The following is a 24,238-nucleotide window of genomic DNA, read 5'->3' as shown; positions in this document are numbered from 1 at the left end:
TTATACTATCACAGCTAATGACAGCTTCTCCATTTTGTGTTTCACATTCCCCATGCATGTGGTTCTTCACTTACGCAGTGCTGTCTTGTTCATCATTACGAGATTGAAAGGTAGGCATTGTGTTATCGCGCGGACGAGATCTCACTTAACTTGATCAGACTGCAACTTGCAAATTAAAGGAGTTGTCGGCGACGCATAATCGTCCCCGAGAAACGTTTCTGCTCAGTACAGACACGAAAAAAAAAAAAGAAATAATGAAAGGGACGCGTGGTACGAAGGTTTTCTCCATGCCCTTTTTGTATGCTCTCCAATCTCGCCGAGAACAAACACTAGGTCCTGGTTCGAAAGCTAAAAAAATAAACATACGGGATCGATGGATGGCGAAGAACTCGATGTCTCGTGCGATGAGCTGTCGGCAGTTTGTCTCAGAGAAATGGCACATCAGGCCGTGCAGACGTTCCGCGTGCTTTGCTCCGTGAGACATTGGAAGCGTTCAAAGGTCTCTGTTGTTCGCGCACGTGGCCTCTCATCAGCCTGATTGGCCGGTAATCGGAGGTGCTACGTCACCGGGATCACGTGACATGCCCCTTCTCACGATCCTTCAAAAGCAGCCTGCTTGGCTCTTCCGAACTGCAGACGGCATGGAGCGTAGCAGGCGAGCTTTGGTCATCCTGTTCCTATTCCTCGTGGAGTCAGGTACGTTCTCGCATGGAATAGGCTTGTCTTGCACTAGTGAACGCTTGTATACGTCACCATACGTAGCCGTACGTTGATTTCGGGAGGTGCGTATTCTGCAGACCTGGCACTGTAGACTCTCAACATCATGCCTTTGTTCTAAAGTCCGCACTAGCGAGAAGCCTGTGCGTCTGCTCTTACTGAAGCATCAAATGCGGTAAATTGCATGCTGGTTACACAATTTGTGCAGATGCAAGTGTTTAGGAGTAAGTGAGTGAGTCGTGCTGTTGCATGCAGGTCCAGCCAACATCGTGTCGGCGCTAATTACCTCCACCTGGGTGCCCATCACAAATGATAAATGCACGCGTGCAGTGTTTCTCAAGCTTCCGGTCACGGGCCTTTTTTTCTTGGGGTCATTGAAGCTCCAACTGCCACTGTCACCAACGACGTCAGTGCCTCTCAGCAACCTCTGACGCCAAGCCTTAACCGATCCACTTCCCTCTTTTTCGTGTATCGGCCCTAGAAAATGAACTTCAGCCAGGAAGGTAGCCCGAGAAATGGTATCGCATTTTAAAGTCCGGGCCTCGAGGGCTAAACTACATCCTTCTGATTAAAATATATGATTAAATCAGTACCTGTTAAAAAACATTAACAAGCATTTTGGTAGCCCTTTCTGCTGTAGTCAACGTACTTAAATTAAGATGTACCTGCGTCATTGAAAAAAGTAAAATTTCAGAAGACTTATCAAGCAGGGGGCATGGTAGGTTTGGTAATGCTAAAAGGGGTCACGTGCTGTCAGAGTTTGAGAAACACTGCAGTCCTACACCGTAATACTATTGTAAAGGCTAGTTTAGCTTCCCGCGAAAGGCGATGACTAGGGATGACACATCCCACCTGCTATAAAGAGGTCCTTATGGGTATAAAAGCTCGGACATGCTACGCATAGACCAAAGTCAGGTGCGTATTGTACGCACTAGAGTCGGACGCTCACCACCACCCACTACTGAACCCATAAAAGAGTTACGTGGATCGCACGTGCTACGGTAATTAACGGACGCAAAGTTCTTCAACGGCTTCCATCACGCTCTCAGTACCGACACTCTGTTGGTCTCGTGGTGCAGGCATAGAATGGCAAGCATGGGTGTCTGTATACTGGGATGTGTGAAACGCAACGCTTAACGCCGTCAGCACAACTTGCAAGGACACGATCCATCGTGCCTCCTAATCGGGACGTTGGAAAGTGTCGAAGCTGAGCTACACGAAAGCCATTTGCGACGCGTCAACCAGCGCCAATGTACGCAAGTGCTTCATTTCGAAACTCGTCCATGCTTACATCACAGCTGTTCTTTTTTATTTTAATTTTTTTTTTACTCTACGCATCTCAGCTGTGTGAGAGACCGCCCTCTAAGCGCACTCGGCAATACACCAACGCCAACCTGGGAGAAATAGTGAAAGAAAGTGTTGGCACGTTCCAAACATTGCGTTAATCCCGACCGCGGCGAAAAAATTTCGATGGGGGGCAAAATGCAAGAAACGCCAGTGTATTTGGATTTAGGCGCACGTTAATGATCCAGCCAAGGTCAAAATTAATAAGGAGTTCCCCACTACGGCGTGCCTCATAATAACATTGTGGTTTTGGCACGTAAAACCTCGGCATTAAAAAAAAAGAGCTTTTTAACACCAGAGTTAGTGTAACGCAGCAGCGTTATCAGGATCGGCCCAATCGCGTTCTTGAATGCATTGCCCCCAGGATCGCTCTGCATAACAAACATCATTAAAACTCTTGCTGGGACACATATTCTGCACTGGCGTAAAGCTCGGCCCACCAAGTCGCAACCTTTGATAACGCGATCTCCGGGATCAGTCCACTTTCGTTTACTTTATATCCGGAATCGGTATAGTGTACTACTACGCTGTCTCTGGGATCGTTACAGTTTACAAATACACTGTCTCCAGGATTAGGGCACTTCGCTCAGTTAGACAGTGAAAACATGATGACGACGACACGTCAAACTCCGGGAGGTAGATGAAAAAAAAAAAAAAAAGCTTCGCTTTAAAATGTTCCAAGTTCTCTAGCAACCTTGCAGGTAGCACGCAAAGTATTGGTTCTGAAGACGGTTCATTGTTGCTTTAACTTCTAGGTGACTTAATCTGGAGGCCCCGTAGACAGCCCCATAAAAGTGTGCTATCGTAGTTAAAGATGTCGATCATGAACAGAGGTCTCGCCCGAAGTCCGGGAATAAACTTGAGGTCGCAACGCACAGTGGACGATGGACAGCGCAGGCTTGTACGTAGACGCGCCACTGGACCGAGTCAACGACACTTTGCAAAATAAGCAGTGTATATAGTATTTCTAAAGGTAACAAGAACTTTTGACACCGGGCCTTTGTACCTCATTGGCATAATATAGAGCTTTTAAAGTACTACTGTTTTTTGACGCCGTTGCTGTTGTGGCTTTCTAGCTTACTGATCAAAGAGCTTTTGTGCCAGTGAACGAAAAGAAAGGGAACCGAGGGACTAGATTATTCTTATTCGCAACCACATGAAACCAACAGTTGAATCAAAGTACAGAGGAAATTATTTGTTGTTAAGCATAAAATCCTTTTTGCTCCTGTTGTCGGCGACCTTCAAGTGACCTTTAGCCAAAAGCCAGTGCTGTTATACTGGTACTCAAACGAGAACATCCGGGCAAGTTGCTGACAAGGAAATTTATTGACCCGTAGGCACGCTTACAACTGTGGTATGAAAGAAAAGTACAATATAAGGTACATCACATGTAATGCATCATACTTGATGTAAACAAAACAGATTAACAAATGAAATAATAAATGGTGTCTACTTGACACTGGCTTTGCCGCACACAACTACAACAACAACAACAACTACAAAACTCATTACCGCATCCACGCAAAAGCATTATTGTCAGCCTCGAATTTATGAAAGGTACCCGGGGCACATACAGATACAGTCTGAACTCAGGCAACAGAATTGAGCATTATTCTGGCTGTAGCAAGACTTTGTCTCGGGAGACGGTTATGTACCGCGTAGACCAGCGGCGAAGAAACTCGGCTTCACCGAGTTCGAACAACTGTTCTTCAAGGTGACCCCATATTATCACCCGTAGTTTCCGCATTCTGGGGTACATTGCTCTATTTGACAGCCGAGATCGTTCTGCGATGTTACGGAAGCACCACAAAATGTAGCTAGCGCTGTAGTAGACGAGACTCGCAAACCGATCTCGGCGCTGTGGTGGCCGCACGATGGATCTTCCGAACATTCTTGCAACTAGCTTCCAGAAGGTGCGCGCTACAACGCAGTCCTTTACTACATGCGCGTTGGTCTCTGTTTGTGCGCAATATATGCATTTATCATTCGCTACCATATGCCAGCGTTCAAGCCTGTCTCTTGTAGGTAGAATGCCCCACTGATATTGCCAATGAAAATCCTTCACTTGAGAGGGCAAATCAGGTGAAAGCACAGCTTTCCATGTTTCTGTAGTAGCTGTCCGTGGAGGTACAGCTGTCTCACACAACATTTCACAAAGCCTGGAAACTGGTGTCGCACGCCACTTTGTAATTCTTAGTTGTACAAGCTGGATTTGCAAGCGCGCAGCCGCCGCATACTGCGGTGCTGGCGTTACCGCCGTCGGAAGCAAGTTGCCTGTACTCTGCGGCATAAGCGTTCGACGGTAATGGCCCAGCCAATAAAGGAGCAGTGGCCTACCAGGGTACTCATCATCATCAAGTAGATCACATGTAGTCTTAGTGCACAACAGCCTACCGAATGTAACTATGCACGGCAAGCTCCATCCTCCGCTGGATTTTGGCAGACGCAAAAATTGCTGCGCTACGTATTGCGACTTGTTTAGCCAGAACCATGAGAAAATAAGTGAGTTTACTACTCGTACTGTTGGTGACGGCGGGAGAGCTACCCTTGCAGCAAACCACAGTTTACTGCACAATACGTTCTTAATGAAGAAAGCCCTTTCTGCCAGCGGCAGTGGCGACGCAGTCACTGCTTCTGACTGTTCTTTAATGGAGGTGACAATGTCTCGCCACGTGTGAGGTGAAACACCACTTGTACAAAATTTGATACCTAGTATTTGCATATGCTCGGTCTGTTTAATGTCCCCTGGTAGCGTTATTTCGCCGCGACCTAAATTTAATGCTTCACATTTTCTCATATTTATTTTGCCCCCTGACATTGAAGCATATTGATTATAAATACGAAATACCTCTACGAGACTGTCCCCATCCCGTAAAAACAAAGTGAAGTCATCCGCATACGCCGATACTTTTATGCACCCGGATCCCGGCATAGGAAGACCTCTTATAAGCGGGCTCTCGCTAAACCGCCTTAACAACGGGTCAATCGCAAGCACAAACAATATGGGTGACAAAGGACAACCCTGCCGCACTCCCTTTGTCACATCAAATCTAGGTGTTAAAATGCTGTTAAGCAGTAGCTCAGCTGTTGTTCGCGAATACAACATCCGCAGGATGCCTACAAACTCTTCAGGGAAGTTATAGCATCGTACAACCTCAAATAAGTACTGGTGTTCTAAGCGGTCAAACGCTTTGGTTTGGTCCAAGCTTACTAATACTCCTGAAGCTTCACGCGCTGTTGTGTATTGTATGATATCACGTGTTAAGTTGAGAGACGAAAATATACTCCGACCCGGCACGGAACATGTTTGATGTACACTGAATATTTTCGGCAATAATATCTTCATGCGATTTACAAGAAGGGTTGTCAATATTTTATAGTCTCTGTTGAGCAGCGTTATAGGCCTCCAGGATGAGGGTTCTGCAAGGTTGGAATCTGGCTTTGGCAAGAGCATTACGCGGCCCCGATTAAACGATTTAGGAATACCTTCCCGTGCAAGAATGCCGTTAAGAAGCGACACTAAGGCAGTGCCTACTTCCTCCCAGCAAGATCGGTAAAATTCGACTGGTAAGCCATCTGGACCGGGTGTTGATCCGCTGTTCATAGATCGTATAACATCAAAAACTTCTTGCAGATTTGTTGGAGACAATAAATTCTGGCCTTCTGTATCTTCTACTTGAGGTAGGTTAGCGCAAAAGTCTGAAATTTCTTCACTCAATAGCTCTGCATTATAAATCTTTTCCGATGAAAATGCGTCTGAGAACCAGTTCCAAAAAATTCTTTCGATATCTCGCCTCGCACTGCTCTCTGTGCCATCTTCTATTATAACCCTTTCAATGAAAGAGCTGCCATTCTGCCTCCTGCTGGACGCACGAGCCAGCCGCAGTACCTCAGGGTCGGTAATTGGCCTGTTGGTCATCCACGCCTTTGCAGAGGTGCGAGAGTACCAGCTCATAAGTCTATGGTAGCGTTCACGCTGATGATCTAGGTATTCGCGCATTAACTGTGTTTGGGAGTTACAGTCTCGTACTATTCTTATCCTTCTCAGGCACTCACAAAGCTGTTCGGTCTCTTTTCTTTTTCTTTTCCTGCTAGCTGCTATGCATACTGACCTCCACCTTTCCTTTAATGTATCCCACGCTTCGATATTGCATTCATAATCGCAAACTGTTGTAGCTACTGACGCTTTTAGTTCGGTTAGAGTCGCCTGGTCACGCAAAGAAGCAATGTCTAGTCTCCACATGTCAGTGCGTTCACCTGGCCTTCCTTCGAGGTTCAATATGACAGCGAAAGGGCGATGATCTGAAATGTACCCGGCGTCCGCGGGGAGATCGAGGATGCTGCACTGGACAATTTGCGTTGTTAATTCAGGGGGGAAATACATTCGAGCTAGACGACATTGCGATTGCCTTTGCTGCCATGTGGCGCCAAAACTTCCGCCATGCATATGGACCCAGGCATCCGACAAATTGTATTCTTTCACTATACGAGATAATTCAGTTGCGTGCGTATTGGAAGCGTATTGTCGTGGCCCTCGTGAGTCGCGCATGGGGTCGAGCACACAGTTAAAATCGCCAACGATAAAGAATGGGTGGTTGTCTAACAAAAAAGGGGAGAGTCTCGCAAAGAAGTCATTGCGGTCTGACCGTACGGCGGGTCCATAGACATTCAATGCCCGAACTTTCCTCTCACCCCAGAAAAAATCAAAAGCTATTACACGACCTTCCAAGTCAAAAAGGCGGTGACTTCCATGTAGAAGCACCCTACGAAAAACTACCACTCCTACACCACGACATCTCCCGGGGCTATATGAAAAATAAGCTTTAACAGAAAATTCATCGCAAAATCTTTTAACTTCCTGCTTGTTTCTCAAGTTACACTCCTGAGGAAACAGGAGGTCGACTTTTTTCTCGCGAGCGAAATGAATTACTTCCCTCTGCTTATCTATGCTACGAAATCTTTGTGCGTTAAGTGTCATTATGTGCAAATACATGGCGAGTTAGTTGCGTACAGAAATAGACTAAGACAAATGGCTTACCACATGCTAGTTGCGAACTGAATCGGCGTCCTACATCAGTGCAACAGCCAGAACACGGCAAAGTCAGCAATGACTTAGGAGTATCACAGCGGCGAACGCGAAACGGGCACTGTTCATGTTCTTCACACAAGTTAGCCGGAAGCAAGCTGATTACTAAAATACCGAGGTTGCAGACGCTCGCACAGGGACGGGAACGCGATGTCTGCGCCAAACACCGTTCCGTCAACGCTGCCTGAGCTTCGTAGCGGGGAGTAGAGGAAAAGCAGCCCTTACGGGCAGCAGAAGCAGTGTAAGGCGCCATTGTTAGTACGTCTCCGAATCGGAGACAACGTCCATGGTAGTGGTGTCTCGTGGCATTTTCTTGCATTTCTTGGAGGGTGTCGCCATTGGTTCTGATGACGTAGAGCTCTCTGAAGAGAGCATTCTCTTGGCTTCTTCAGACGCTGTTTGCGAGCGCGTGCGTCTCTCATTCACCGCTGTACTAGTACCACTCGCAAGCGCGGTCGTTGTCTCGGCAACCGGCGTGGTCCTCGACGGACCGGCCGAAACTTCGGGGAGGCCGCGATGGCGTCCATCCGCGTTCTCGCTAGCGTTCGGTGTTGTAGCACATGCAAGGAGCCGTTCCCGCTGTGATAGCGTAGACTGGGCGTCTAACGTAGGCTCCTCATCATCTTCCGTGGCAGACGACGCCATTGTGGCAGGTGGCGTCTCGTTGCTCTCTTCGTCAGTAGAGGGAGAAGACGCAGCGTCGCTGGCATCGGGGGACGCTGGCGTCGGCGCCTCTGGGGCACTTTCTTTTCCTGCTTGATCTGTGGCTTGCGTCTGTGCTGCGTCTTCAGATGTATTCTCTCCCAGTCGTGGCTGGGCGGGCGTCACTGGTTTCACTGCAGCAGCATACGAACGTGGCAACACACAGTCAACAGTGGCGTGCTCGCCATTACAACGTCTGCATGGCGCGTTGCACGTTACAGTCGCATGGCCAAAAATGGCACATCGGGTGCATCGAGCTGATGTGCAGGTGGCCCCAAAATGACCTTCTGCTCCGCACTTGAAGCACACTCTCTTCATTCCTTTGTATTCCAGCATAACCCGAAAGCCAGTCACCATGATGAAATTCGGTGGCGGTTTCACCACCTCGAGCTTGACCAGGCGGCTGCCATTGCTGATGTCCGTCCTGTCCTTGAAAACAACGTCGGAAATGCCTCGGCACTTCCCATACAGTGCAAGTGCAGCAATCAGGGCGTCGTCACTGACACAGGGTGGAAGACGATAGACCGTCACATAAACCACTGGAGTGCCCATGCGTTCCAGCGGTACTACCTTGTTGGCGAGCAGCAGGGAGCCTTTTGCCGCCATCTTGGCTGCCTGAGCCGCGGAGCGGACAGCTGCTAAGAACTTGTTGCCGCCGTGATGTTGCAGATACTGCAACCCTCCGGCACCTACGACTTCTTCGATGGAGTCAATGATGGCGTCAACCGGCGTCGAAACCGGTACATTGAAGAGAAAGCACTGGGCTTTCGTTGGACGCTGAGCAGGCGCTGGTTTGTCCATAGCTGATTCACCTAAGCAACCACGACGCAATGCGTGGTGCCCAGGCTGATGATGCACACGAAAAAAGCACAGACAAGTTGCGAGAACAAAACGAGATCATCCGGCCAACCAATCAAAACTTCAAAAAATGCGGCCCTAAGCCCCAACCCTTCGTACAGGACCACATTACATACGCTAGTTACTGCCCAAACAAGTTACAAAAAATATTGCTTCCGAGTTCTTAATGTTTGCTCACACTATCACTCAAGCTGTAAGTTCTAGTACGCTGAAGTTTTATGTGTTATTTACAATAGCAACGTTCAAAAGGCAGGCGCAGGGCACCATACACTTCTTTTACATCTTTTACATATACATTTTTTGACGCTGAGCGCTCTTTCGAATGCCAGATGTCCATGAGTTCCGCGGCGCGGGTTTTACACCGCCTCGAGAGATGGCGCCACGCTTCCTGGCATCTCCTTTAGGCGCGTCTACCTGACGCGGTTGCTTGGCGGTTACGGTGTTGCGCTGCTAAGGACACTGTATCAAATCCCGGCCGCGGCGGCCGCATTTCGATCGAGGCGAAATGCAAAAACGCCCGTGTCCCATGCATTGGAGGCACATTAAAGATCCCCTAGTGGTCAAAACTAATCCAGAGTCCCCCACTACGACGTGCCTCATAACCAAATCGTGGTTTTGGCAGGTAAAACGCCAGAATTCAATTCATTCTTTTTTCTATCTGGGCAGCGCTCTCTGTCTGCTTGGTGCCTTCCGCTGCCTGTCCCGCGGCCTTAAGCCAGTTTTCTTCTTCTAGCAGGGCAGCGTCCGTATGTACCAGTGCACACTTTGGCGTGGTGCGGCGTTGTGTGGTGGAGTGTGCCGTTGCAAACATCCACTACACCCATTTTAAGATTGTGGCTAGTATCATCTCCAACCAAGCTGTTTGGCCGCTTGCCATTTCATGCTTACATCTACTCTCGATTATGGGAGAGCCAACATTTTTTATTGAACTGTATAAATGACAAGCTACAAGGGAATGAGAGTGGACGAAAAGAATAACTTGCTGCAGGTGGGAAACGAATCAGATGGGAGCCGAACCTGGCTCCCACGGGAGGCAAGTTGCTTTTTCGTCGACTTTCATTTCCCTTTAGGTTATCATTTATATCCTTCAATTAAAATTAAAAAAAATGCCTATGTGCTTTTCTTGGCTTCATATGGTCGTACATGTTTAACGCCTGTTGGTGCGGTGCCGAAAAAAAATATTCACAGCCTTTCTTCGTACGAAAAGAGCAATACTATAGCCCCTGCTTCCACCTGATCTACTCACGGTTAAGCGTACACCGCATACACTGCGTCCACTGGACATCGCTTGAACGAGGTCTTTGAACAGCGTCTTTGTTCGGAGCGTCTTGCGGTATTGCGCAAGGTTTTTTTTCTACTAGATTTGTTATAGGAAACTTCGAGGCTGTGATCCTTCAGCTGCCACGTGAGTGATGGGTATTTGGTAGAATGATTAGTCTTACGTTCATGCTTATGACTTCATCCGTACGTGTTGTTTTATTTGTTACATTTACAAGCACTCGCATATTTCTAAACACATAAAGGATATGATTCTTTGGGGACATCCGTAATCATTGCGGACTGTTGGATTTGTAACGTTATGTGTAACATGCTTGGCTGAACCTCCGTAATTAGTTCCCCTGTAGACAGAGAAAAATTTTCCTAATTTTTGTAAAAAAAAATTATGCGGTGCTATAGGCTAAGAAAAACCAATTTATTCACGTTTTCGCTATAGACGAGTGTTTTCCGGAAGGATCCGCTCATGATTTACCACTTGCAACTTCGTCCTTCAATGGTATTTAAGGAGGCGCGTGCTACGGTACTATGGTATATGTCATCTGACAGGTATGGAAAGCAAGTACGCGTGTATTTGGCGCCGAAAGCAAGTTAAGTGCATGCCGAGGCTATGCGCTTCAATGTGATTAAGTGCATGAAAATACTAGCGCACAGTGGCTTATGCGTGCGTTAAACGTGATGTAAGTTTCTTATAAAATGGTGCTTAACTTTCTTTAACTTTCTTTTCCTTAGCTTGGTCACTCGTTTGTATATGTATTTTGAAAGTACCTTGTACCGACTCTAATAGTTGGGCTGTTTTGCATCGCATTAGTGTGTGCGCCTTTCTCTCCCTCTCTCCTCTCTTGTATCTCATCATTCGTCTTATCATTCTATCACTTTTTGTTCTATTTAACCCTCCCCCGACGCAAAGGGCAGCCAGCCAGTATTTTCACCGTCTAATCTCCCATTCCTTCGCTCACTTTTCTTTTTCCTTCCTGCTCGCTCACTTACTCAACAAAAACTGTGAATGCTGCTTGTGGGGACATGTGCTATACCCATGTTTCAGAGGAAGCGTAAGCTGCGGGCCAGATCCCTCGGTAAATAAAATCGCACTATTCGAGATCTCGCTTTATTCGAAGTATTTCACGTTCCCTACCGAACATGATGCATTTTAGACTGGTTTATTCGAATGACAGTCGCACCGAAGCCCGCTTAGTACGAAGTGCGTGGTGAGAAATCCGTACGTGACAGCTCGGTTCAGCAGACACGATGACAATTCGCGTTTGTCTGGACCAATGTGCCAAAGCAAGAAGCGCTGTGAAAGTCAAACAAGCACGTGGGTGGCGGATCTTTGGGACTAGCTCTACCACGTGAGGATGATTGACAGGCGAGGCAGGCGTTCACGGGCGGTAGCAGAATTTCACCACTGCCATGTCACTAATATCAAGCGCGGCTTTGTTTCGGTATGCATTTTACCAGCTCTCTTTAACGAATACCTTGTAGACCCTCCGTGTTTTATGAAATACCACTTATGACGAAGTAAATTCCATGTACCGATCACTTAGTTATAACGAGTTTTTTATTGTACATGTGAAATGCACAGGTGCTCTTCCTGGACAACCACCAGACCGATTAGAATAAATTTAGCTGCGTTTGAGATGATAGCTTAGTTTCCTTTGCGTGCCTCATCTCTCTCACAGAAACTTGCGCCAGTCGATAAATTAAAAAAAAAGAGAGAGAAACTGAAGAATGAAGTTTATCGCCTAATGAATCTGCACGAAAAACAGACTATTGCATTTTTGCAAGCTGTTTTATAGAATTGTTGAAAGTGGGGAAGTGTAATGTATATGTTTACAGCTATCATTAAATATGTAGACTTTCTACGTGAGGTTTTGTTTAGGTATCTTTTAAATGTTATTGGCAGAAGTTAGAGTGACTTACAATAGGTCATTTTTGTATCAATACTAGATGCCGTTTACGAAATCATGACAGCACGTTTATAACCGAGTTACGGAGTTGTACAGATGACGTTACAGTTTCTTTCTAACAATGGTTATCAGCAGTTAAAGATGTTGAAGGCCTAAATGAAGAAAAGATCTATTGTTTCTATTAGGTAGACTTTAGGCATTGTTTCAAATGCAAGAAACCTAACCAATTTCGGTACAGTAAATGCCGGGAGAAATGCTTTCTCCGTTCACACTTCAGTAGTTGTGAGGTAAATCAGCTCTCTCCTAAAATAATTTTTTGGGCAATATTGTGTATCACCCATGGAAAGCATTCCCTTTGTTCGGACAAGTGCAGATTGCACTTGCTCAATCGGGCGATACGAGAAATATCCTTAAATTGAGTTAGATGTTGCACAAAGTGGGACTCCTACAATGGCCCCCAAGATCTGGTGGTGCGTGATGCTTTGATCTCGGATGCCATGTTTCCACGAAAGGAGCTTTTAGCACATGCGAGAGGTGGCGCGAGTTTCTTTGCGAGTGGCGGAAAAAAATGAGGGCTCAACTGGTAATATAACTCTTACGCCTTAAAAATGTGCCTGCGAAGGAGTACTAAAGGCAAATATTAGGTCGAGAACAAAGCCTTCGTGTGTGATAATATGTCATAATTACAGAACAGAATTAGGGGAACTCCACTGGGGGCTACAATGTATGCGGGGTGATAAGATCGAGAATTAGAAAACGAGCAACAGTTTTCGTCCTTACTTTTTTAAACGCCGTTCATGCTTCAAATCGGAGATCTTGTCAGTGTTCAAAGTTGAAAAAAAGTAGCAGTTGCGCCAGAAAGGTGAAGCATCGATTGCAATAGCAAATTAGCAGACAACCGTACGAAGTAAGGATAGCACCTTTATCGGCCGCATCAACTTGCAAGCATTCGCCTGCTAACTAAATTAATACTCATGGGGTCAGCGCGCACAGCAAACATGAACGCATCATACTCGTTGACCGCGGACACTCGCTTTCGAAACGCTGGCGTAAGCTAGCGCGACAGCGTCAGCGAGCGAAGTGACCTTCGTGCTGTCTGTCGCTTCAACGCTAACTGAGCACCGAGAACATATAGCCCGCACAAAGCTACGAGCCGTCGACGCACCTAGACTCAGCTGCCAACGCAGATCACTCTGAAGATATGGCTGCGCGACTGCACGCAACCGCCACATACGCAGTTGCAGCCGGAGTAGAACGTCCCCCCCCCCCCCCACTCCCCTTTCCTTCCCCGGTGCCTCGCAACGTTGGGTGTCTCGCGCGCGACGGAAGACGGCGCGCTACCTTCCCGCTCTGCTCCCTTTCGCGCGGGCGAGACTGAGCCGCCGATCGTCGGCTCCCCTCGCACGCTTTCATTCGCGCATACAGCGCAGAGCGCGCGGCGACGGCGTTATCGCCCTTGGACTTTATGCGGAACCTAACGGCGACGGCAGAAATGCGCGTAGAGTGTCCATATAATTGCTATATCGCAATAAAAAGTTAGATTGTCTTATTTGCCTTGTAAAACCCAAAAGGAGGCAGTGCTGAGTGACATGCAATGGGCTTCTCTTGAAGTCAGTGACGAGCAGGGCAATATTAGGTTTGAGGAAATACTCGGGAGCATTAATAATAAGAAATGAATAGCTAGAGCGTACAAGTATATCAACCTCTAATAAGTGGACACTGGCAACCAAGTACAGGGTAATTGACAGCGTAAATAGACAACCTGGATTCCTCGAAAAGAAAGTGAGAGATAGAAAGACGGTAAATTATATACAAAGGAAGGAATTGAAATGTCTATCTGTATTTACAAAGACGGTAAGCAAGACCAGGAAAGAAAGTCTGCGGTACAAAGACAGTGCCTTGGTATTTGAGGCACGAGCTGGCTACTTGAGACATAGCGGAGAAAATATTCGCAAAGGCATGAGGCATGTGTCTGTTGCAGTAGCAAAGTCCGGAAACCACTGAGCACATCGCTATGCAAAAGCGAAAGCCGCAGGTAACGTACATGTCCTAGGAGCGCTGGGATCATAAACGGATGGAAGCATTAAGTGGTCAGTACAGGTACAGATAAACAAAAGGCGTTTAGTGTATTGGTGAGAAAACAGGAAGGAGATGAGATCGGGATCATCGCAGCCATATATAGGCAGTTAACTTTACCAGATGAAACAGAAAAAGGCAGAGTGCTAGATTACGACACGGTAACATGTAAACAGCTCACACAGGCCGGGTGACAATTAGTTGCAATCCCGCTTGAAAGAAGGGAGGCCGCATGCCAATAACATAATAATAATCATCGTCGTCATCGTCGTCGTCGTCACCATGAAATCTCCATGGTACCAGGGTGCCACATGTCGCGTTTATGATTGCTGAGCTGCAGACAACCCCCCACTCATAACTAAAAAAGAAATTATCTTCGTTTCATTTCACTATAAGAATAGGCTTAGAAGAGCAGAAAAGTGGGCATGTTTGTTCAGATTCATCATCGGTGCCGTATTCGTCGTCTCGCGTCCTTCGTCCTCGTCCCTTGCGCTGCCCTGAGCCATGAACAAAGTAAAGGGCTGTTTGACCAGATATGTGTGAGTACACAAAATCGCACTGGTGATTCATTTTCACCGTGTAATGTGGGCACTTTTTTGCTAGACCACCGCAGTCACTGTGCTATACTTTTCAACGTTTTATTTCTGGGCAATTTGAATTACGAAAGAACAGAGTGGTTGGGCTCTTCTATCTCGATTTCATTTGCAACTATGCCTTCCTTCGGGCTCAAAAATGTTGCCAAGCTTCTAGTTGTGTAATCTAACAATCTAGATTAATTCGAAGTTCTAATGAATGTTAACGCCACAGCCAAAATATTTGGTTTTGAAAAGTAAAAAAAAAAAGTTGATGGACTAAATAAAGATCTGCTCTCTATGTTCGGTAGATTTCAGCCGCTCTGCTTTAAATTCATCAAAGCAATCGTATTCAGTGTAGCGGATCTTAAAAAAAATTTCTGTTCACATGTATTCCTACTGGGATACCACGAGCCGAAGCAACACTTCTGTGCTGCTTGTGGTTCGGCTAGGCGTTCACAAACGCTTACTCATTTCGCATCAGAATGGCAGATCATCCTGAGTGCGACAACTGCGGTTGCGGGATCAGACATCTTCTATGTGAGCTTCCCTGTTATAATGTGCACAGAAATGAACGAGAAGAAAGGGAGTTAACAGAGGGGTCCGATTTTTATTAATCATATCATAAGAAGCCAACAAAGAAAAAAAAAAACCTTCGGCAGGTTGTTTTTTTCATCCACTTTCATTTCCATTAATTTATCATTTCTTAAGTTAAGTTAGTAAGTACGAGCGATTTCCTCCATGTTGTCCTTGGTGTCTTTGTTTGTTGGCTGCTTATGAAATGTGCATAGAAAGAAACTCTGAACAGTGTTAGACAGATTAGACGGCCTCCATTTGTTGGAAATTAAAAAGCTGGCACACTGGCCGAGACCGTGCTCCGCGTGAAATGCCTTAAACGTGAGTAGTGTGTGCGAGTGTAGCGACGTGAGTTCTGAATGTAGCGCCCGTAGCGTCCGGTCTTGTCTTGATTGTGTCCGTTGTACCCACGCTAACATGGCTCCATCAAGAGTGAATTAACCCACGAGTAAGTTAACTTGAGTTGCCTTAAACGTGTTGCTCCGTTTTTTTAGGACAAGCGGACTTTGGAACAGTCTTCGAGTGTTTGCGTGCTGCACTATATTGTGTCCACAGATTCACCCCCCCCCCCCATATTTTTCTTGTCTCTTGTTTCTTGTGCAAATGTAGTGTCTATTTCTGTGAATTCACTAAGCCCCTTAACCCAGCACAGAGCAGTAAGCCGGTTTACGACTGGCTAAATGCTTTGTCTTTTCCACTCTCCCTTTTTCCGTACTCATCTTAACACATCATTCAAAGGTGGAGTAATGGCAAAACGTCGGGTTGCTGCACCGAAAGTAAAGGTCCTTACATCAAATACCCTTCCAAGCCACTACATGGTTCTTTTCATGCTTGAAGTGGCTCCTGAATCGGGCACATGAAAAGAAGGTGATGCCAACAGCCTGTGGGGTTATACTGCAGCCTGTCGCTACAACCAAATTTGAAAGGCCCACCGGATTTCAGCGAAGACAGAACAGCAGCAAACGGTCATCCTGGCGCAATATATTTAAACGCTACCTCATTTTTCTTGCATGTTTCTCTTCGTGTCTCCAAGTTCCCGTTGCTGCGATGGAAGCGCAGCGCACAGATTACCTTGCTACCAAGGCAAGGTGGCGGGTCAACCACTCGGCTCATTAACGGGACAGTGTGGCACTGCTTACCTCTTGTGTTTGCTTTTGCTGGGCCACGTTCTTGTTGGCTCTTACTCACTATTCTTTGGCTAAGGGTGCAAGCAGTTCTTGTAATCACATGGTACGCAGTGTATGGAATAGTAGTGAATTGAATTTCTTTTGTGATGCCCCACGCAGCTCTCCTTCCAGCCCAATGCCAGATGCTGAGAACCAATCACCCTCCGCCCTTCAACTTCAGCAGCGGTATCGTGCGGCTCATAATCAAATGTGAGTGTGTCTCGTTGGCTTTTGCCGATGTCCATACGCAAACCTAAGGAAGGCAGTGATAACGTCTGCTGGCTACATTCTTGCTTCTTGCATGCCAAAGCGAGCCGCTGGCTAACCCTTACGTTAGGCCCTGAAACGCTTCTACAGTGAAACTACCTATGTGAATGAAACTATAAGAGGGGTCGGTACAATGCAAAGATTGCATTCTTTCGATTATATTCCTTTGTTATCAATCACCGTTATCAGCCAGCCCATTCTGCTGATGTCGTAAGAGGAGCGCCGCTCAGTCTACTTGCGAAATGCGGAAAGGAATAGAATTAGAGTAGTGTCGTTCCATTATGCCAACCCTACATCGAAAATAAATGCATCAGGTCCACAGCGAGCCTTTTGTCACAGAGTGTTCAGCCCTGCCTATCTGCTCTGACAGCGAAGCTACGATAAGTTGCTTAGCGCCTGCACTTGAACAAATACGAAAGTATATGACCGTTGTCACATCATTTACGTTTTGTGGGGGAAAAGACCAGCGACTAAACTGAAAATCGAAATAACACCGGAACTGAGCTTGGACGTTACGGTCCTTTTCTCACTCCGGAAAGAAACCGAAAATGAAGAAAAAAAAAACTGTTTTCGGTGGAGGTTATGGCCAACTTTCCTGGAGCTTTTCATCCATGCCTTAATTGCCTTCACATATTGTGTCTCAATCGTGCTATACCTATTTTGTTCGGACTCGGCCACCGCCTGGAAGTGCAAATATGTCGGTGTTGGTATTGGCTACACCTTCAACTGCACTGGAAGGTGTAAGGCTAGGGGCAGCAGTGCTGGGGCGACGTAGTCATGCGAATGCACTTATACCTGAGAAGGATGTAAGACTGTGCCTGCAACGGGTCGTCTGCTCATTCCTGAGCGCAGTTCCAATTTCGAGACCTCGCCTAGTATAGCATGGATCCACTTGGCGCCGCTTTGTTGGGAAGCAGTGTTTTATAGTTTGAAACTAATTTCTTCTGCCGTGCGTTTGAAATAAAATTGCCAGCGCGACTGCCTTTGACGGCGTGTCACTCTCCTTGTTCGCGCCCGCGCTCACAAAATACCTCCTCTGTAATTTCACTATCTGCTGTTCTTCTCCCTGTGTAAAATAGCCAACCGATTCCTTCCAATCTATCCGCCTACTTCCCGTTTCCACATGAACGTAGAGTAATAATTCGACATGTTTTAAGCACGTCTTCCAGTAGAATTCTTACGAAAATCTGTAACAATATTGTCAAGAACTCAGTATATGGTTTCCTTGGAGGAAAAAACAGAAAGCATACGGAATTTCGCGACGAAATGTGCTTCGATCGTCGTTAATGAAAGCTCGGAGCGCTAAAAACACGAAACACTCAGAGAAAGAAACACACACACACCTCACGCGCTCACTCACAACTCACAAGTTGCGAGTGAGCGCGTGTGGTGTGTGTTTCTATCTCTACGCCTTTCGTGTTTTTAGCGCTCTAAGTTACCATTAATGTGCGTCACCAACTAGCCCACCTGTCCGCCCTGTCACTCGTCCTGTTCCGCGCGCTCTAATAGTACGTTTCACTCTCACGTCGCTTCCGACGCCATCGCCTGCGTGCAGCGTACACCGATGAGCTCATCCGGGACCTGGGCGACAGCCCCGCGCTGAGACTGAGCGAGTCGCAGGCCGAAGTCGTGCGCCAGCGGCTGGGTCGCCTCTACGAGCACGTGCGCCGCCACCCGGCTCTCCACCAGCGCTACCTGTGGGTGGGACGGGACAGGCCCCAGGCCAGCCCCGACGAGCCCCCTGCCGGATACGAGCCCGTAAGTGTCCCAGGACGCGCACGCGCCTCTTGTTCGTTCTTTGTTGCCACAGACCCAACGGTTGACCTCCGCTAGAATAGCAGCTTGGGCTTGTTGGTTACGTTTTGCGCTGTTAGCAGCAGCAATGATCTCCGACTTGCCATTGCACGTTGACAGCGCGAAATGCGCAAGAGCTCGAAAGTGAGTGAGCGGGCAAGCCGGTTGGCATGTACTTTGTAAAGTGAGCCGAGGATGTCAGGCTGGTTATACTCATTGTAACTTGATAATTCATAAAACAATGCATGCAGATCAAGCGGATATCTCGGAATTTATGTGAAGCTGCTGTTAAGCTAATGTTAGAAGCTTTGCCAGTTTCGTTCATGTATCTTTGACGTAAACGGTCGCGCGAGCTCCTGTGCTGTGGAATGTGACACTCGCAGTACGATCGTCTCAATGGGCTAGTTGGAGTTAATTGGCACGTCCGAAGTATACGTGTGATTGTGGCCTAATGGTGAGACCACAGGGCTGCTGTGCTACGGGACCTAGGTTCGATCCCGGCAACGGGTAAATAATTAACGTTAATTTTTTTCAGGTGTGGGGCTATTCGGGAAGACAAAAGCACCCAGCAGGAGCAGCCACAATCAGAAACGTTCGCGACGGTTCGCGAAGAAAGCTTCGCTTTCAAATTGCGCGTAAGGAAGCACTCAACGAACCACGGTTGGTTTCACGCTGTATGAAACCACATCTTTTCAGATATGGAACTAACATTCCCCAGAAAGTGAACCGAGCATGTCATCGGGTGATGTATAGCTGTACATACAAATCGTTGATTATGAACTTGCTGTTTTGGCAGTTAGGGCTCTGGTGTCATCGCTTCTGTGTGTACATACAAATCGTTGATTATGAACTTGCTGTTTTGGCAGTTAGGGCTCTGATGTCATCGCTTCTGTGTGTACCTATGGTTCTGTGTGTGCCTATGGTTCAAGTTACGTGACTTGCCACCCCACCCCAATTCTGAAAGTGGAGTGGCGGTGCAAGTGCCCCTCCCCCTAAACGCCTATATTTACCACTTATTGTTGTCAGGACAAAAGGCAAGTACGGAGGGCGGATTAGGATCGAAGCAGACAGCCTGGACGCTGCCATGTTGTTACGCAACCACGCTAGCCCGTGGATGAAGTCCAGGTAAAGTTGCAGGACAGTACAGTGGTTCACGCTGGTTTCTCGGTAAACTCCGCGCATGCGCAGTCGAGGAGGCAGCCGGTGTCGACAGCGGTCAGATTTCAACCGTATACGCTAACTCCCTCTTCCGCGCTCGCGTTCCCCGCGCAGCCTTCGACGGTGAGCAAGCGTGGAGACAGCGGCAGCCGTCAGCAGCGGTCCTCCCCCCCACGGATGCCCGAGGGCGGCGAGCGTGGCAGCGTGCGGGGCGTGAAGAGGACCCCTCCGGAGACGCCGATAACGCCCCTGTCGGAGGAGATATGCCGCACGAGCACCGCGTGGGAGAGGCTCAACGAGACGGTCGACTCGTTCGGCAACGCCGTAGAGGTGGTCCAGGACGAGGCCTTTCCCCAGTGGGTCTTCTCGTACCGCTGCGCCACGCAGGGCACGCCCTGCGTCGGCATTGACGCCATGTGGGTATACCCCCCCGCACTACGTCTCACGCGGGAATGGCACGTGCGGGCGAACTGCTTAAGAGCACCCTTTCGCGTTCGTCGCTTCGCTTTTCACGCATCGAAATACGATGCGGAAGTCCCGTTCTGCAGTATGTTTGCTGTCAGTATCGAGATTGGAATTCGCGCTTGACTTTCCGCCCGCGGAAAGCGGTAGATAAACGGCTGGATGGGTGAGCGGCTGGGCGAGTGGTCGGGTCAGAAATAGCGAAACTGAAAAAAAAAAAAGAACTCCGAGGGCGCCTAAACACTCTTATGAGTGGTAAATGAGAAAGCATTAATGCCCAATCGGACGCCGCTCAGCGGTCCTACGAATTTCGCGCGGCGAGTAATGTTTTCGAGTTTTGCAGCGGGGTATGTTATAGAGTTTTCCGATTAAACTGGTACAGGGTTTTTTCTTTGGTAGTTTCTAATTTAGCATTTCGGCTGTACACCGGAATCATTTGGACGACATTGCTGAGAAATCAAGGACACTGCATGCCACCGACGTCCTGCGCGACGAAACACCGAGGAAGCAGCAGCGGCCACCAATGCCGGCAGGCACGCACAGCAGCAAAGGCCAGTCTGGGAGAGAGCGAGGTACGAACCGCGCGCCGGCTTCCGAGAGCGAGACGGTGGCACCTACACGCGCACGTCACGCCCCGCTGGTGACGTGGCGTCGCGGCCATGCCCTCTCCTTTCACGCAACGCCTGGCGCGCCAATGCGCAGCAGGTGTTCCAATCCGTCTGCTCCTTTCCGTCGAGGCACCCTCGTGACGTGGCGTCGCAGCCAATGGGAACTTAGGAGCCGCGTCACTGCTACAGACGCTGGCTTTTTTGCTCAGTGGGTCGTTCGGTGCTTGAATATGTTGCCAGCCCCCTGCTTTCGCATACTGCTTTCGTTCAGCAGTTCGTTTCGCTCGCATGCCCAATTTTAGGAACAACGTGCACGGCGGCGACGTGCAAGCCGGCTCTCGTTGGAAATACGCGTGTGACGGTGCAGGTACAACAGCGAGTGCACGGAGCGTTCGGGCTTCATGATCCTGTACCACCGGAAGAGTGGCGCCGCCAACGACAGCCTGCCAGCATGGGGTGCCGTTGAGGTGCCGCATCACTGCACCTGTAAGATCACCCCCAAGGTCCTCACCGAGTCCTGAGCGGTCCACTGGACCCACCCGAAGCTGCCGAACGGGTAAAACATCTATGTGACGTTTTCTTGCGCTCTACGTTTAAACTGCCACTAGAAATAATCATTCGATAATCCGTCCACACTACGGAAAAAAAAAAAAATCCTGACTCTTGCAGTCAAACTGAACGTAAGAAAAGTAGGCAGCGTCGATTGTCCCGGCGGCCGGGAGAATTTCTGAAACGAATTTCTCCGCACACTCACCTCCTATTCGTGCTCAGAAATCACGTGACAAACTGCTGCGAGAAACTGCCTGCAGGTGTGCGCGAGAGCCTACAGGTGTGCCCTGACCTAACCTAACTTAACCTAAACTAACCTAATATTCCGAGAGCCAATAGGAGGTGACTGCCGGGAGAAATTCGTTTAAGAAATTCTTCCGGTTGCTCGGAGAATAGGCACTAACTAAAAAGTACTTAGACCATTCTATTTTACGAATAGCAGAGGGAGCCTGCGTAAAAAGAAAGGAAAATACACACATAAAAAAGCAGGGGTGAGTTCTGTTTTCGAAATACGGACAGGCTGTCCGTAATTTGATGTGGTGGGAAAGCAAACATTCGGAAGCGAAAAATAAACTTGCAAAGAATATAAAGAAAAAGCACTGTCTACTCTCGTTACTAGTTACATAATGTCACCATAGATAACGCTGCTTGAGCATTATCCACATGCCAACAGTAAAAACACGATAAAAACAGAATTTCTTGAGCGCTGGGGCTGCTAATAGACTTGTTGAGCGGCGTTTCAGAACTCTTATCGTTTCCATGTAAGAACAAAAGCAAAAAAAAAATGGTCGAGTTACCCAATAAAGTTAAGGCACAACTCCTCTGACTTAATGCCTTAAGTCAGAGTATGAATTATGCCTTAAGGGCAAGTCTTTATCGCAAAAAAAAAAAAAAACTCCTCTGACTTGAATTTCATCCCGATACCTCGGCACTGGTCGTTAGCTTGGCGTCACGAATTTAGTATTGTCTCGTATATTTGAACCGTTACGGCGGAGGACGAGTTCCAGAAATTTGCTGCGTTTATTTATTAACATACTCCGGAGCTTTGTGTGTCATAACCATGACATGCTTATAACGCACGCCACAGGGGGGGGGGGGGGGGGGCGCAGGTTTTAATTCTGATCCACCTGGGGTTCTTTAACGTGCACCCAATGCACTGCACTAATGGGCTTCAGCATGTCTTCAACAAAGATTAGTAAGGGGCGATTGGAAGTTTGGTGGCAGAAAACTAGGGGGACCACAAAAAACGGAGGCATACAAAAAACAAAGTTTCCAGTAGTTCAGAAAGTTCGATGGTGGGAATTACTCGATGTGTCTTTTTTTTCTCCTTTTAAAACGATAGGTAAGACACGCCAATAAGCAAAATAAGAACAAGAGCTTGGTGGCGCAACCCGCCTCCCCTTTTCAAAGGGGACGCTCATAGAATCCATCCATCCATCCATCCATCTATCCATCCATCCATCCATCCATCCATCCATCCATCCATCCATCCATCCAAGAATTTCTGGACAAGAGTTTGCTGGACTGGTATTTGAAGCTCGAGCTGCAGTGTATGCTGCAGCAAAAATCCGGGGACCACTTAGCACATCCTAATGGAATGCGAAGGGATTCTTCCAGTCAGATCCAGAGGTAAAGTACACCTTGTATTTAAAGTGGACGGAATCATCAAATGGTCAGCAGTCGAGATAAGCAAGATACGTTAAAAGTATTGCTGAAAAAAAAAAAAGCCGGGAAGGAATTCATACAATTGGATCCATTACAGGCATACGTAGCGATACAAGGTAGAGAACGTTTAAGGAAAAAAAAGGAAAAGATGACGGCGAGCTATACAAAAATGCTAAAATGAAAAACATGTACAGCATACCTGATTAACTGAATGAAGTTTGCTCAATATTTGTCAGCGCACCATTTCAAAGGGGATGCCAACGAATCATCATCATCAGAAAGTGCACACTCATGAAAACGGTGGTGTATGACTATATGCAATATGATAAATTAATACGATATACTTTTTACCGTATTAACGTAAAGGCGGCTACGGCTAGTGTCTTGATTCCACGGCTCCCCTCAAACATGGTTGATTTGCGGAAAGCTGCCGATAGATGGCAGCAGGTGCTGTATAAAGTCCATTCGCAAGACACGCCTACTGTATAAAATGTTTTTGAATGTTGTTGCCGGTTCTATCCCGAGAGAGTCCGGTCCACGGCCCCGTGTAATCAGATTGCGTGCATAGGTTTACCGTGAACGACAGGACGGCATGTATATAGACAGTAGGGCCCCACGAGACAGCTATCACTGACTTTGACAATCATACACCATGGCTTATGCCACATTTTTTAAAAGAGCTGACCTGTTTGGTCGTGTCTTTCGCTGGACCGGTCATTAGACATTGTAAGCTAGCGGTTCCTACCGACTTGTGATCTTTCCCTGTGATGTTTCAGTAGAATAGGCAGCTTGATTAATAGCACCAAGTTTAACATTTCGCTAAACTCGCCAAACGACTGCGGGGTTATCGCATTTTCATCATTCGCTTCGCGTACGTGAAATGAAGAATTTTCAACTACTCTCTCCTGCTTGCTTTATTTTCTTCTTTTTTTTTTACAGAGACGAGGATTTTCAACAATGAAGCGTAGCAAGCTTCCGGGAGGCGCGCACAACAACACAACAATGAAGACTGCAGACAAGAAGCCTACAGCGCAGGCAAATAGAAATAAAAAAAAAGTGAGGTGCTGAAGAAAGCACCACTTCCGGTTTCGTCCGGTATTAAGCAAATTTCGTAGCCTATCTTTACTATAGCAATCGACCTTTCCTTGCGGAAGATGTCGGCTCTCGTCATGTGACTGATGCTACACTGGCGAATGACTTTCTGCTACGGAGGCAAAGCGGTCCACAAAAGCGATCCGAAAAAAAAAAATAATAAAGTCCGAGATCCTCATTTGCGATAGCCTTGAGCTGGCGAAAGAAAAACTAACAGCTTATTTACAACAGCAAAATGAGGCAAAATACACTAGTGAGCGTTAAATTTGACTTACTTATCTCTTTTCTTGCGCATTTGGGCGAGTCCGACACTGTCGCACGTTGAACATACAATGTTTAAGCATCTCTTAGAAGAAACCTAAAG

At 47.4% G+C, this 24,238-nt stretch overlaps 1 protein-coding gene across 1 annotated transcript; it reads left to right on the top strand.

Annotated features, from left to right (window-relative positions):
- The first annotated feature begins 612 nt into the window (after positions 1-612).
- On the top strand, positions 613-23,889 carry LOC126543776 (uncharacterized). The gene is made up of 6 exons (XM_050190887.3): positions 613-696; positions 16,400-16,489; positions 18,102-18,304; positions 19,613-19,914; positions 20,936-21,124; positions 23,722-23,889. Exons 1-5 carry the CDS (start codon positions 642-644, stop codon positions 21,087-21,089), a joined length of 804 nt encoding a protein of 267 aa, XP_050046844.1. The 5' UTR covers positions 613-641; the 3' UTR covers positions 21,090-21,124; positions 23,722-23,889.
- The last annotated feature ends 349 nt before the right edge of the window (positions 23,890-24,238 follow it).

Source organism: Dermacentor andersoni, chromosome 10 (assembly GCF_023375885.2).
Source record: "Dermacentor andersoni chromosome 10, qqDerAnde1_hic_scaffold, whole genome shotgun sequence".
Taxonomy (NCBI): Eukaryota; Metazoa; Arthropoda; class Arachnida; order Ixodida; family Ixodidae; genus Dermacentor; species Dermacentor andersoni.
Note: the sequence above shows the minus strand (reverse complement) of the source record. Positions and strands in the feature narration are given on the sequence as shown.

Excerpts from the sequence above, each read along its gene's own strand:
- LOC126543776 (XM_050190887.3), top strand. The coding sequence starts at position 642 with ATGGAGCGTAGCAGGCGAGCTTTGGTCATCCTGTTCCTATTCCTCGTG. Across the intron at positions 16,490-18,101 it reads CGTGCGGCTCATAATCAAAT|CGTACACCGATGAGCTCATC; the intron begins GTGAGTGTGTCT and ends GCCTGCGTGCAG. Across the intron at positions 19,915-20,935 it reads TGCGTCGGCATTGACGCCAT|GTACAACAGCGAGTGCACGG; the intron begins GTGGGTATACCC and ends GTGACGGTGCAG.